General features: G+C 40.5%; 1 protein-coding gene across 6 annotated transcripts in view; it reads right to left on the bottom strand.

The window, feature by feature from the left end:
- Nucleotides 1-223: 223 nt before the first annotated feature.
- The window catches only part of Sytl2 (synaptotagmin like 2), a 117,413-nt gene continuing 103,140 nt past the window's right edge, over nucleotides 224-14,496 (bottom strand). For 2 of the 6 annotated variants that reach the window (XM_036186523.1, XM_036186530.1), the window contains 3 exons: nucleotides 12,226-12,325; nucleotides 2,454-2,659; nucleotides 274-1,271 (listed from right to left, as the gene is read on the bottom strand). In XM_036186523.1, the coding sequence (XP_036042416.1) occupies nucleotides 1,126-1,271; nucleotides 2,454-2,659; nucleotides 12,226-12,325 (452 nt within the window). In that variant the 3' untranslated portion in view covers nucleotides 274-1,125. Of the gene's footprint in view, nucleotides 1,272-2,453; nucleotides 2,660-12,225; nucleotides 12,326-14,496 lie in introns of all 6 variants that reach the window. The other 4 variants (XM_036186544.1, XM_036186551.1, XM_036186536.1 and 1 more) reach the window with 3 other exon arrangements.

The raw sequence follows: 14,496 nt of genomic DNA, 5'->3' as shown, positions 1-14,496 counted from the left end.
GGTCCAATGAAATCTTTGGGGGGGAAATTAGGGAGAAACTTTAACTTATCTTAAATAATAAATGCTAACTTATCTTCAAGCTTTCAACAAGTATTTTTAAAAGAAAAAACTTTCTTTTTATAACTACAGCTGTTCATTTAGATGAAACCATGTCTAGAGTTGCGTTGAAGACTCTAGAAAAATAAGCCATATTAGAGAATTTATATTTTAAGATTCCTAATACAAAGTATTTTTAATACAAGGAGTCAGGATAAACTAGCAACACAATTTAAATCATGATAATTTATTATAAGGGTTTTTACAAAATACCTTAAGAAAATTATACATACGAAGTACAATAAAATTGACAATTTATATTCTAATTAAAACTTTGTAGCAAAGCATATCTGTGACTACTTTTACTCTGTGTCTATATAGTAAAATTATAAGAAAAACACTCAATTATATGCAATATTTTAGCAAATTGTTATAAAATACAGACTTGCCATCCCTTTTAGCACAAATTAAGCCAAAAATAAGCCAAGAGCTGAATTCCATATGCAACCAGTAGGTGGCACCAAAGTCCATTTGAGATTGAGAAGGCGGGGTGGGGTGGGGCAGGGTTTCTCAGGGCAGATTTATGGGCAGTAAAGTCAGTCTTGCTGCCCTAAGATGGAATTCAATGTCTTATTAGAGGTTACCAAGTAAACAGTTGTCTTATTATGAAGTTCTATGTCATCGCTGCTGTTCTCCCTCTCTCCACCCCATCCCAGGAGTCTCTTTCTGTCCTCTGTCCATCATCTTCCTATTTATATGCCCAGCAAGCATTTTAATAACCAAATTGCAGGCCACACAATTCACCATTGTGGTGTGAAACCTGTAAGGGTGACTTTTTCTTTGGTGTGGAAGCAACAGTTCAATTTCCCTAGCTTGTTCAACTATCGGATGTTGGCATCACACATCTTGTTGCCACTGTTTAGCTCTCTTGTGCCATGCAATCAAAGAAATGCATGCAAATTGACTTGGGGATGCTTGCATCGTAATCATTCGTGACAAGGGGTGAGGATATTTGTCCACAAGGTCAGAACTCTCAAGCTCAGCTCCACCTGGGAAGTAGTTTTTGATGGCGGAATCAGCTGAGTAGAATCATTTGGAAATCTTGGCAATCAGAAGCATCCTGAGGGGCAGTGTTGCTTCAATCCAAGTGTTGGGAGAATTCACCATCTTCTCCCAGAGAGCAACTTCCTCAGAAGTAGAATCCATCCAGTCCACTTCAGTCCCATAGCTTTTTCCTGAAATAAAGTTTTATGTTTGCAATTATGTTTCCCACTGTGGGCCGGGGAGAATGGGAGTTAGTCATTCCCCAGTTATAACCACCATGGAAGACAGGGAAGAGCTCACACACACCTGGGAGCAGATCTGGGGCATAAGGAAGAACTAGTTTACTACCAAGTGACTTCATTATTTCAGTTCTCACGGTTTCCAGATGGTGGCCCTCCTCATGAATATAAAGGCTGGATGTTGCCCTTTTCAGGGGCATAGAGGAGTTGGAAGGATCATGTATTGGGTTAGAGATGACAGTAGAGCAGTGGTCTTCAACCTTCCTAATGCTGTGACCCTTCAATACGGTTGGTTCCTCATGCTGTGGTGGCCCCAACCGTATGATTATTTCATTGCTACTTCACAACTGTGATTTTGCTACTGTTAGGAATCATAATATAAATATTTGATATGCATAATACCTGATATGCAACCTCTGTGAAAGTGTCCTTTGACCCCCACCCCCACCCCCAGATTGGTTGAGAAGCACTCTGCTAGATGATTACCTGCAAATACTGGCTAAAGTTCCTTGCCTGAAAGACTCAATTTCGTAACTTGCCTCTGTCATTAGCTGTTATTTATTTATTGTTATTATTATTGTTGTTGCTCCTGTTGTTGTTATTACCTGAGGATATTGGTTCCTTTGGGATTATTACTAACTGCCTTGTGGAACTGTTATAAGGAGAAAGTCTAGTAATATAAGTAAATCGTCTAATACAGTGATGAGATGGTAGTCACTATAGTTATTCAAAGCAGACTTTTAGCCATGTTATTTGTGAGAAGACACAATTTTTCCTAGCTTGTTCAACAATCTTCTTGAATGTTGCATTATACTTCTTATTGGGCATACCTCTTGTCATTGTTTAACTCTCTTGAGCCATGAAATCAAAGAAATGCATGAGGATTGACTTGGATATTCAGCCTCGTATTCATTAGTGGCACCAGGTGAGGATATTTGTTCACAAAGTCAGAACTTTCAAGCTCAGATTTTGGAACCTGCCAGTGGTAACTTAAGTTCTGCAAGGGCAGCTCCTGGACACTGCTGGTCCTCTTAAGCCAGAACCCTTAGGATACAAATGGTCTTCCCCCACTGGTTTCATTACATCTCCTGGAGAGTTTGGCTCATAGAGAATTAAACTGATCACAAATGTTACCTGTTCCGAAGCCGATCCGGAGACCTCCCAGGAACTGGTTGGTTAGTTTATAATGGTCCCAGACTGTGAGTTCTACACAGGCTTCTGTCAGATCTTCAGGCCTGAATCCATCGTACACCATGGTATGGTTGAAGATAGGGTTGGTGGTTTTTCCTACAGCTCTTGTTTTCTGGCGACTTTTCCTGCTGGTGTCTGGAAGGATGGTACTATGAAAAGAGAAAGTAATGTGAGGGCATTTTAGTTAAGAAAGTGAACATTTATGCTGGCAATACACCTCAGCACAGCTATCAGATAGGCAATGAAGGAAAAAGTATGGAAGCTGACTGGTAGCTCACATTATAATCCCAGCACCCATCACTCTGAAGCAGGAAAATTGAACTGAGTCTTTTTAAAAAAAAGGACTGGTAGGGAGATAGCCACTGTCAGTGAAGTGCTTGCCTGGCAAGGATGAGGACCTGAGTCCTATCACTGCAACCAAAAAGCTGAGCAGGGTGATATGCACGATCAACCCCAGTACTAGGAGTTAAATAGAAACAAAAGAATCCCTGAGTCTCTGTAGCCACACAGCCTAAGGCGGCCGATGAGAGAGAGAGATCCTGCCTCAAAGGAAGTGGACTGCAATCATGAGAATGATACCCAAGTTCTCTTCTGGCTTTCACACACAGACACACAAACACACATACACACACACACACACAGAGAGAGAGAGAGAGAGAGAGAGAGAGAGAGAGAGAGAGAGAGAGAGAGAGAGAGCATGTGAAGAGACTGTTCTGGTAGTTTAGTAAAATTCACGGGAAGATGCATCATGCTGGAATGATTGAGCACAGTAACAGCCAAGTTGGGTTTGAACCCTGACTCTGAGACTTACTGGCTATGAATTCCAGGAAAGCCACTCAACTCAGACACTCGCTTCCTCAGTACAATGCAGGAATGGTGATGATGATGTTGTAAGATTGACATTAGAATTAACTAACATGAAATACACACAGCTCAGTTCAAGTACTTAATGTGGTAGGAATTGCTGGAAGATTCTTAGAATCTAGTACAGATGAACTGGAGATAGTCATGCCAAGTGAGTTGTCAGACTCAGAAAAACATAAAACCGTGTGTGTGTGTGTGTGTGTGTGTGTGTGTGTGTGTGTGTGTGTGTATGTGATTAAAGTATGAGCAGAATTGTCTAGGGAACACAGGGAATAAACAGAAGGAAGGTTAGGACGGCAGAAATACTCAAAATATATTAAATACTTGCATGAAAACATCCTTACATAATCTAACATGATGTACAATGAATACATGCCAATGGGGATGTAACTAAAATTAATTAATCAGTTGATTGACTGAAAAGTAAAAACACTCTCAAGCTCACAAAGCCTTTTTATAAGTTTGTAATAGACATGAGCCTCTTCCTATCTCATTGTCCTTTTGATCTTATATTAAAGCACTGATTAAAAATGTAAAAAATAGGCCGGGTGGTGGTGGCACATTCCTTTAATCCCAGCACTCGGGAGGCAGAGGCAGGTGGATCTCTGTGAGTTCAAGGCCAGCCTGGTCTACAAAGCGAGTTCCAGGATAGCCTCCAAAGCTACAGAGAAACCCTGTCTCAAAAAAACCAAAAAAAAAAAAAAAAAAAAGTAAAAATAATCATAGTGTACCTTATAAATATAAAAGATAATTTGTGTATGTTAAAAAATAAATGTAGATAGTCAGAGAGGCAACTGCCCCAGGGTGCCACCCCTGGGCACCATCCTGGGAGGACCTTCCTATCTTGGCCCCAGTTTCCGGCCAATGGGCCTGTGGGAAGGGTCCCCTTTTCCAAGACCTCAGGCAGACCCTGCAGTCTCCACTCCCTGCCCCCACATCCATTTGCCCAAGACCCCAGCCACTTCCTGAGATGCAGAGACCAGCCCCCAGCTCCCATGCGCGCCCGGAACTCCATCTGGACCAGAGAAACCCTTGGTGATACTACAACCTCAACGCTTTGTTCCCACACCCATCTGCTGGAGACCCCAGCCACTTCTGGAGACTTAGAGACCAGTGTCCAGCATTCCATCCTGCCCCGGAACTCCTATCTGGACCAGAGAGCCCCCAGCTCCCATCCGCCCCTGAACCCTCATCTGGCCCAGAGCTTCCATCCTGTCCCAGAACTCCCATCTGGACAAGAGGAGCTCCCATCTGGATAAGATAAGGAGATCCCAGGGACTTCCTGAGACTCAGAGTCCAGCCCCCCAGCTCCTATCCTGCCAGCACTCTCATCTGGACCAGAGCTCCCATTTAGCCCAGAGCTTCCATCTGGACCAGAGAGAGGCTCCCTAAATCTGTCAGCTCTGTATGGACCAAGTACACTGAAAAGACCAAGAATAAATCCACAAGGAGATGGGCAGACGTCAAGGCAGAAGTACATACAACAAAATAAAGAGCAATACAGCGTCACCAGAATCTAGCCCTTCTCCAACATCTAGATCTGAACATCACAGAATGGAAGAAGAAGAAGAAAACAACCTTATAAGTAACATCATGAAGAGGCTAGAGCCTTATATAGAAGAAATAATAAAGTGGAGGAACAGACAAACAAAAAATGGGAAGAACGCTATAAAAACTAGAGGAAAGGACAATTAAGGCAGAAGAAAACAATAAGTCCCTGAAAGACAATCATGAAAAAGCAAGGGAAACAGTCCAAGACCTGAAGAGGGAAATAGAAAAAATGAAGAAGACACTAGCAGAAGGAATGCTGGAAATAGAAAATCTGAGTAAACAAACAGGAACTTCAGAGGCAAGTATAACCAACAGAATACAAGAGATGGAAGAGAGGATCTCTGGTGTTGAAGATACGTTAGAAGAAATAGATTCATCAGTCAAAGAAAACACTAAAACCAACAAAGTCATGACCCAAAATGTCCAAGAAATTTGGGACACCATGAAAAGACCAAACCGAGGGATAGAGGAAGGAGAAGAATACCAACTCAAAGGCACAGAAAATATATTTAACAAGATCATAGAAGAAAACTCTCCCAACTTAAAGAAGGAAATGCCTATGAAGATACAAGAAGCCTATAGAACACCAAACAGACTAGACCCCCAAAAATGTCCCCTCACCACATAATGATTAAACAACTAAACGTACAGAATAAAGAAAGAATATTAAGGGCAGCAAAGGGAAAAGGCCAAGTAACTTATAAAGGCAAACCCATCAGAATAACACCCGATTTCTCAATGGAGACTTTGAAAGCCAGAAGGACCTGGACAGATATAATGCAGACACTAAGAGACCATGGATGCCAGCCTAGACTAATATACCCAGCAAAACTTTCGATCATCATAGATGGAGTGAACAAGACCTTCCAAGACAAAACCAGATTTAAACAATACTTATCCACAAACCCAGATCTACAGAAAGCACTAGAAGGAAAATTCCAACCTAAGGAAGGCAGATACACCCATGAAAACACAGGCAATAGATAATACCACAGCAGTAAACCCCAAAGAAAAGAAGTACACACACACTACCACCAAAAAATAAAAATAACAACAGGTACGAACAATCTCTGGTCATTAATATCCCTTAATATCAATGGATTTAATTCACCTATAAAAAGATACAGACTAACAGAATGGATACAAAAACAGGAACCAGCTTTCTGCTGCATACAAGAAACACACCTCAAATTCAAAGACAGACACCTCCTAAGAATAAAAGGCTGGGAAAAGACTTTCCAATCAAATGGTCTTAAGAAGCAAGCTGGTGTAGACATCCTAATACCCAGCAAAATAGACTTCAAACTAAAATCAATCAAAAGAGATGATGAAGGACATTACATACTCATCGCAGGAAAGATCCACCAAGATGAAGTCTCAATTCTGAACATTTATGCCCCAAACACAAGGGCACCCACATATGTAAAAGAAACATTACTAAAGCTTAAATCACATATAAAACCCCAAACATTAATAGTGGGAGACTTCAACACCCCACTTTCACCTCTGGACAGATTGGCCAAATTGAAACTTAACAGAGACATAATGGTCTTAACTGATGTCATGGCTCAAATGGACTTAATCGATATCTGCAGAATAGTCCACCCGAACAAAAAAGAATATACCTTCTTCTCAGCACCTCTTGGAACCTTCTCTAAAATCGACCACATACTTGGCCACAAAGCAAATCTCAACAGATACAAACAATTGGATTAACCTGTGTTCTATTGGACCACCATGGTTTAAAGTTAGATTTCAACAACAGAAAAAACTACAGAAATCCTACAATCTCATGGAAACTGAATAATGCTCAACTGAATCACCAATGGGTTAAGGAAGAAATAAAGAAAGAAATTAAAGACTTCCTAGAGATCAATGAAAATGAATACACCACATACCCAAACTTATGGGACACTATGAAAGCAGTGCTAAGAGGGAAATTCATAGCACTAAACGCCCACATAAAGAAGCTGGAGAAATCTCACAATAGTGACTTGACAGCACACCTGAAAGCCCTTGAACAGGAAGAAACAAAGTCTCCCAGGAGGAACAGATGCCAGGAAATTATCAAATTGAGAGCTGAAATCAATAAAATAGAAATAAAGAGAACAATACAAAGGATTAATGAAACAAAGAGTCGGTTCTTTGAGAAGATCAATAAGATAGACAAGCCCTTATCCAAACTAACCAAAAGACAGAGAGAGAGCATCTAAATTAACAAAATCAGAAATGAAAAGGGAGACATAACAACAGACAATGAGGAAATCCAGAGAATCATCAGGTCATACTTCAAAAACCTCTACTCCACAAAACTGGAAAATCTAAAAGAAATGGATAATTTTCTGGGTAGGTACCACATACCTAAGTTAAATCAAGACCAGATAAACCATTTAAACAGTCCAATAACCCCTAAGGAAATAGGATCAGTCATTAAAAGTCTCCCAACCAAAAAAAAAAAAAAAAAAAAAAAAACCCTGGACCAGATGGTTTCAGTGCAGAATTCTACCAGATCTTCAAAGAAGACTTAATACCAATACTCTTTAAATTGTTCCACACAATAGAAGCAGAAGGAATATTACCAAACTTCTTCTATGAGGCTACAATTACCGTGATTCCTAAAGCAAACAAAGATGCAAAAAAGAAAGAGAACTATAGACCTATCTCCCTCGTGAACATTGATGCAAAAATACTCAATAAAATACTGGCAAACAGACTCCAAGAACACATCAAAACAATTATCCACCATGATCAAGTAGGCTTCATCGCAGGGATGCAAGGGTGATTCAACATATGAAAGTCTGTCAATGTAATACACCATATAAACAAACTCAAAGAAAAAAACCACATGATCATCTCACTAGATGTAGAAAAGGCATTTGACAAAATCCAACACCCCTTCATGATAAAGGTCTTAGAGCGATCAGGAATATAGGGCACATACCTAAACATAATAAAGGCAATCTACAGCAAGCCAACAGCCAACATCAAATTAAATGGAGAGAAACTCAAAGCAATACCACTAAAATCAGGAACAAGGCAAGGCTGTTCCCTCTCCCCCTACTTATTCAATATAGTACTTGAAGTTCTAGCCAGAGCTATAAGACAACATAAGGAGATTAAGGGGATACAAATTGGAAAGGAAGAAGTCAAGCTTTCCCTATTTGCAGATGACATGATAGTATACATGAGTGACCCCAAAAATTCAACCAAGGAACTGATACAACTAATAAAAACCTTCAGCAACATAGCAGGATACAAGATCAACTCAAAAAAATCAGAAGCCCTCCTATATACAATAGACAAACAGGCTGGGAAGGAAATCAGAGATACATCACCCTTTACAATAGCCACAAATGATATAAAACACCTTGGGGTTACTGTAACTAAGCATGTGAAGGACCTATATGACCAGAATTTTAAGTCCCTGAAAAAGAAATTGAAGAAGATGTCAGAAAATGGAAAGATCTTGCATGCTCACGAATAGGCAGGATTAACATAGTACAAATGGCGATCTTACCAAAAGCAATCTACAGATTCAATGCAATCCCCATCAAATTACCAACATAATTCTTCACAGATCTGGAAAGAATAATACTCAACTTCATATGGAAAAACAAAAAACCCAGGATAGCCAAAAGAATCCTGTACAATAAAACAACCTCTGGAGGCATCACAATCCCCGACCTCAAGCTCTACTATAGACCTACTGTAATAAAAACAGCTTGGTACTGGCATAAAAACTGACATGTGGACCAATGGAATCGAATTGAAGACCCTGACATTAACCCGCACACCTATGAACATACAATTTTTGACAAAGAAGCCAAAAGTGTACAATGGAAAAAAAGAAAGCATCTTCAACAAATGGTGCTGGCATAACTGGATGTCAACGTGTAGAAGGCTGCAAATAGATCCATATCTGTCACTGTGCACAAAACTTAAGTCCAAATGGATCAAAGACCTCAACATAATCCAGTTACTCTGAACCTGATAGAAGAGAAAGTAGGAAGTACTCTTGAACGCATTGGCACCAGAGATCACTTTCTAAATATAACACCACTAGCACAGACACTGAGAGAATCAATCAATCAATGGGACCTGTTGAAACTGAGAAGCTTTTGTAGAGCAAAAGACATGGTCAACAAGACAAAGTGACAGCCTACAGAATGGAAAAAGGTCTTCACCAACCCCACATCTGACAGAGGGCTGATATCCAGAATATATAAAGAACTCAAGAAACCAGACATCAAAATGCCCAACAGTCCAATTAAGAAATGGGCTATAGAACTAAACAGAGAATTCTCAACAGAGGAAGTTCAAATGGCTGAAAGACATTTAAGGAATTGCTCAACATCCCTAATTATCCGGGAAATGCAAATCAAAATGACTCTGAGATACCACCTTACACCTGTCAAAGGGGCTAAGATCAAAAACACAGAAGACAGCTTATGCTGGAGAGGATGTGGAGCAAGGGGAACTCTCCTCCACTGCTGGTGGGAATGCAAGCTTGTACAGCCACTTTGGAAATCAATATGGTGCTTCCTTAGAAAATTGGGAATCCATCTCCCCCAAGACCCAGCTGTAACACTCTTGAGCATATACCCAAGGAATGTTCAATTGTACCACAAGGGCATTTGCTCAGCTATGTTCATATCAGCATTGTTTGTAATAGCCAGAACCTGGAAACAACCTAGATGCCCTTCAACTGAAGAACGGATAAAGAAAATATGGTACATATACACAATGGAGTACTACTCAGCAGAAAAAAAAACAATGACATCATGATGTTTGCAGGCAAATGGATGGATCTAGAAAAAATCATCCTGAGTGAGGTAACCCAGACTCGGAAGGACAAACATGGTATGTAGTCACTCATAGGAGGATACTAGATGTAAAACAAAGATGACTAGACTGCTATACAACTCCAGGGAAGCTACTTAGAAAATGGGACCCTAGGAAAGACCCAGGGATCACACAGGGATCACCCAATGACAGAGAAATGGATGAGATCTACAGGAACAACCTAGACGACAGTGGGAGTAATGAAGGGCAAGGTTTGAGGGAAAGAAAGCTTAGGGGAACAGGAGATCCAAGCTGGATCAAGAACAGAAAGGGAGAACAAGGAATAACAGACCATGATAAATGAAGACCACATGAGAACAGGAATAGGCAGAGTCCTGGAGAGGTCCCCTGAAATCCACAATGATACATCCTCTCAAGACAGCTGGCAATGGTCGAGAGAAAGTCTGATCTGACCTAGTCTGGTGATCAGGTGGCCAAACACCCTAACAGTCAAGCTGGAACTCTCATCCAATAACTGATGGAAGTGGATGCAGAGATCCTCAGCCAGGCCCTAGGTGGAGCTCCAGATGTCCAATAGTTGAGAAAGAGGAGGGACTGTAAGAGCGTGAATCGTTGAGACCAAGATTGGAAAAAGCACAGGGACAAATAGCCAAACGAATGGAAGCACATGAATTATGAACCAAAAACTATGGAGCCCCCAGCTTGATCAGGCCCTCTGGATAAGTGAGACAATTGAATGGCTTGAACTGTTTGGGAGGCATCCAGTCTGTGGGACCGGGACCTGTCCTTAGTGTATGAGCTGGCTGTTTGGAACCTTGGGTTTACACAGGGACACTTTGCTCTGCCTGGAAGGAGGGGACTGGACCTGCCTGTACTGAATCCACCAGATTTAAATGAATCCCCAGGGCAGTCTTGGCCCTGGAGGACATGGGAATGGAGGGTAGGGGATGGGGGAGAGGAGGGGGTAGGGGCGGGAGGGGGGGGACAGGGGAACCCATGGCTGATGTATAAAATTAAAACACATAATAATAATAATAATGATAATAATAATAATAATAATAATAATTTTAAAAATTAAAAAAATGATGATGAAAAAATGTAGATAAGAAAACTAATGGAATAAATATAGAAAATATGCCATATGATCACATCAGTAAACTTCATATACCCAAAAGGGATAATTACTATATGTTAGAAATTTTGCTGTAATTTCAGCCCTACTGGTTAATATTTCCTCAAACCAATAATTTAAAAATTTAGAACTTCTATGTATTCCTGATTGTCAACCCAAGGAATTAATGTCATACAAAATTGAAAAGGAGAAATCTCTTCAATTTGCTAGATTTGACTTTGAGAATAAATAATTTGACAGTTTTTTAATCACATGTGTCTCATTTATGATAATAATAAATGAATAGTAACTCACCACACCCCTAAGAAAGACAAGAAGTCGGAGAGTGGTCTCTGAATGAGAAACTGACCTGAGCTGAAACATCTTACCAGCTAACACCTAGGCAGAGTATGTATGTATTTAACAAGCAATGCTGTATCATATACTCTTAAATCCGTGTCACATATATCTAAATAGGAACAACTCATCTTCTAGTAGCATCTCCATAGATAAAATTAGAGCTAGATGGTCACACTAATATCTATTTAGCTACTGTTTACTAGACACTAGTCATTTTTGTGCATAACAGAAAAGGAAGTTAGTTGCCTGGAAACTCAAAGTGTCTTATGTGCCAGTTCCTGGTTGGGACTTGTTTGGCCAATCAATCACTCTCCAAGAATTTACAATCTGAAACAAATAGGCAACATAAGAGAAAGAAAGAAAGGAAGGAAGGAAGGAAGGAAGGAAGGAAGGAAGGAAGGAAGGAAGGAAGGAAGGAAGAGAAAAAGAAAAAGAAGAAAAAGGAAGGAAGAAAGAAAAAACCAAAACAAACCCTTGGCAAACAGATCAAAAACATAGGAAACAAAAAACCCTCTCTTGTTCACTAAGGAAATAAGTAGTGTGACATCCAACATTAAAATTTTGGTAAGCAAGCCAGGCGGTGGTGGCACATGCCTTTAATCCCAGCACTCGAGAGGCAGAACCAGGTGGATCTCTGTGAGTTCGAGGCCAGCCTGGTCTACAGAGCAAGATCCAAGACAAGCACCAAAACAACATAGAAAAACCCAGTACTGAAAGGAAAAAGAAAAAAAATTTGGTAAGCTATTTTGTACTAAGAACTCCCCCCACAACAGATGTACCCCAAAAGATATTGCACAATATGAGTTCAAAAAAAAATCTAGCTTCATTTGCTGGCATGATCTCTTAGGTTTGATTTTAAAACCAAATAAAGCTTTGGGAATTGATGCCGTAGACTCTTAGAGTTTGATATCTCTAATAATCTAAGGCTGGTGAGTGTTTAGCATCACTGACACCGAGAATTGATACCAGCCAGCAAAGACAAGACAATAGGAGAACTAAAGAAAGTCACGTCATGAATGTTCTTACCATTTAACAAAAGAACTTAGGTGGCTCCCCCTCAGCAGAGGCAAATCAAAGCATTCCTTCACCCAGATGTGGACTTCTCCAGTTGTAGGAAGCTTTTTTCCTGCAATTGAAGAAGGAAAACAAAATGTGTTGCCATTTCTTTTTGGAAAAGATGTCACCTTGCATATGGGAAAGCACAAGGAAACAAGCTAACACTTGGTGGTATTAAGTTGATTAAGGTTATAGACATTCAACTATATACTTCTTAGCCTGACTGTCCTGAGGTCAGATAGCTCTATAAAAACAGGAGCTGCTGGCAACAGACAGGTGCTGAGAGAGGGAGAGTCACTTTTGTTTCAGGATGTGGCTCTGGTTGGTTGACACACTCTAGAGGTTAAAAGGCCACACAGTCGAGAAGAATGTCATCTGGGAGGAGTTGGGAGAGGGGTGAATGTGATCCAAATACACTGCGTAAAATTCTAAGAACTAATAAAAAAATGAAAGAAGCCATTCTGGAGAGTGAAAACGTTCACGTTGCTTCCAAGTACAGAGCGTTTGTCATTCTTTTGGGGTTTCGATTGTTTCAACATCAGACCTCAGGGGTGTGGGTCATCCGTTCACAGTTACACTCAAAACATCTCAAGAGAATGCCTAGCCCTTCCAAGACCATTGCCAGCGCACGTTTGAGTGTAAAGTGACCAAACTAAATACTGGCTAAAGAATAGCTTTCTCCCCGTCATGTTAGAAGTCCTTACATATGTAATTGAACACACATGCACAATTGTTGGTGACATAGACAACTACTAAGACGTTGGCTTAGTCTGGAGTTGCTGCGAGACTGCTTGCACATAAACAGAGGAACACTATTGGATTTTTCTGGGTGGTTTGGTTCAGTCAACTAAACCATACTCCTTGATCTATAACCACATCCATAAAGTGCTCATACTTACACACACACACACACACATGCTGTGGATATCGCTCTGTGTAAATAAAGTTCTGATTGGCCAGTGGCCAGGCAGGAAGTATAGGCGGGACAAGAGAGAATAGAATTCTGGGAAGTAGAAGACTGGAGAGAGACACCGCCAGCCGCCGCCATGAGAAGCAACATGTAAAGACACTGGTAAGCCACAAGCCATGTGGCAAAGTATAGACTAACAGAAATGGGTTAATTTAGTATAAAAGAAGTAGATAACAAGAAGCCTGCCACAGCCATACAGTTTGTAAACAATGTAAGTTTCTGTGTGCTTTCTTGGTTGGGTCTGAGCGACTGTGGGACTGGCGGGTAAGAGAGATTTGTCCTGACTGTGGGTCAGGCAGGAAAACTCTAACTACACACACATGAGGAAATATGATAAATAATTTATGTCCCATGGAAATCTATATCTATATAGGAGAAATGTGTTGGGGCAGATTTGCTCATGTTGATTGCTCCAAGACCACCAATGAAGCTGACCTCGGTTCAGAGGGTGACCACATTCAGTTGACCAAGTGGACCATCGAGTTCTCTGGCTGACCAAGAGGAGAAAGAAAGGCACACAAGAAAAGAAGAGGAGGGGTCAAAAGGTTGCACACTCTTTTAGATCAAGGAAGTAGAAAGGGAGGATTGTGTCTAGGTCACTCTGTGTATTTCTCAGGTTTATTCCTTAATATTTATCCCTGAGTTTTATCTTTCAACAAATGATAAAAAAAATAGAAATTAATTTAAATAAAAAAGAAACATGGTGTAAATGTCAAGCTATTACCACAATGCTCTAGAAGACAATGTGCTTAATGAGTGCTAACTCAGTCAGGAAAAACTTTGTGGAGTTCAGTCTCCATCTAGGACTCAGATTGAGGAAGGGAAGGGAAATGTAGGAAAAAGCTCCTATGGGAGTAAAAAATAAGATAAGAGAAAGCTCATCACAACACATAATTCCCTCAGCCCTCACCACCAAGTCACAGTGAGGAAATTTAGAAATGGCATTTCCATGCATGTTGGCCTCAAGTGACGATACAAAGTTATAGATTAAAAAATATATATATGCTCTTTAAAAAGATCTAGAAGTTGCCAGGCGGTGGTGGCACATGCCTGTAATCCCAGCACTCGGGAGGCAGAGGCAGGTGGATCTCTGAGTTCGAGGCCAGCCTGGTCTACAGAGCTAGTCCAGGACAGGCTCCAAAGCTACAGAGAAACCCTGTCTTGAAAAACCAAAAAAAAAAAAAAGAAAGAAAAAAAAAAGAAAAGAAAGAAAGAAAGAAAAAGATCTAGAAGTATGGTTGGGGCAGCAACTTGGCCTTAAGCTATACTTT

The sequence above is a fragment of the Onychomys torridus genome, chromosome 1, assembly GCF_903995425.1.
Source record: "Onychomys torridus chromosome 1, mOncTor1.1, whole genome shotgun sequence".
Classification (NCBI taxonomy): domain Eukaryota; kingdom Metazoa; phylum Chordata; class Mammalia; order Rodentia; family Cricetidae; genus Onychomys; species Onychomys torridus.
Note: the sequence above shows the minus strand (reverse complement) of the source record. Positions and strands in the feature narration are given on the sequence as shown.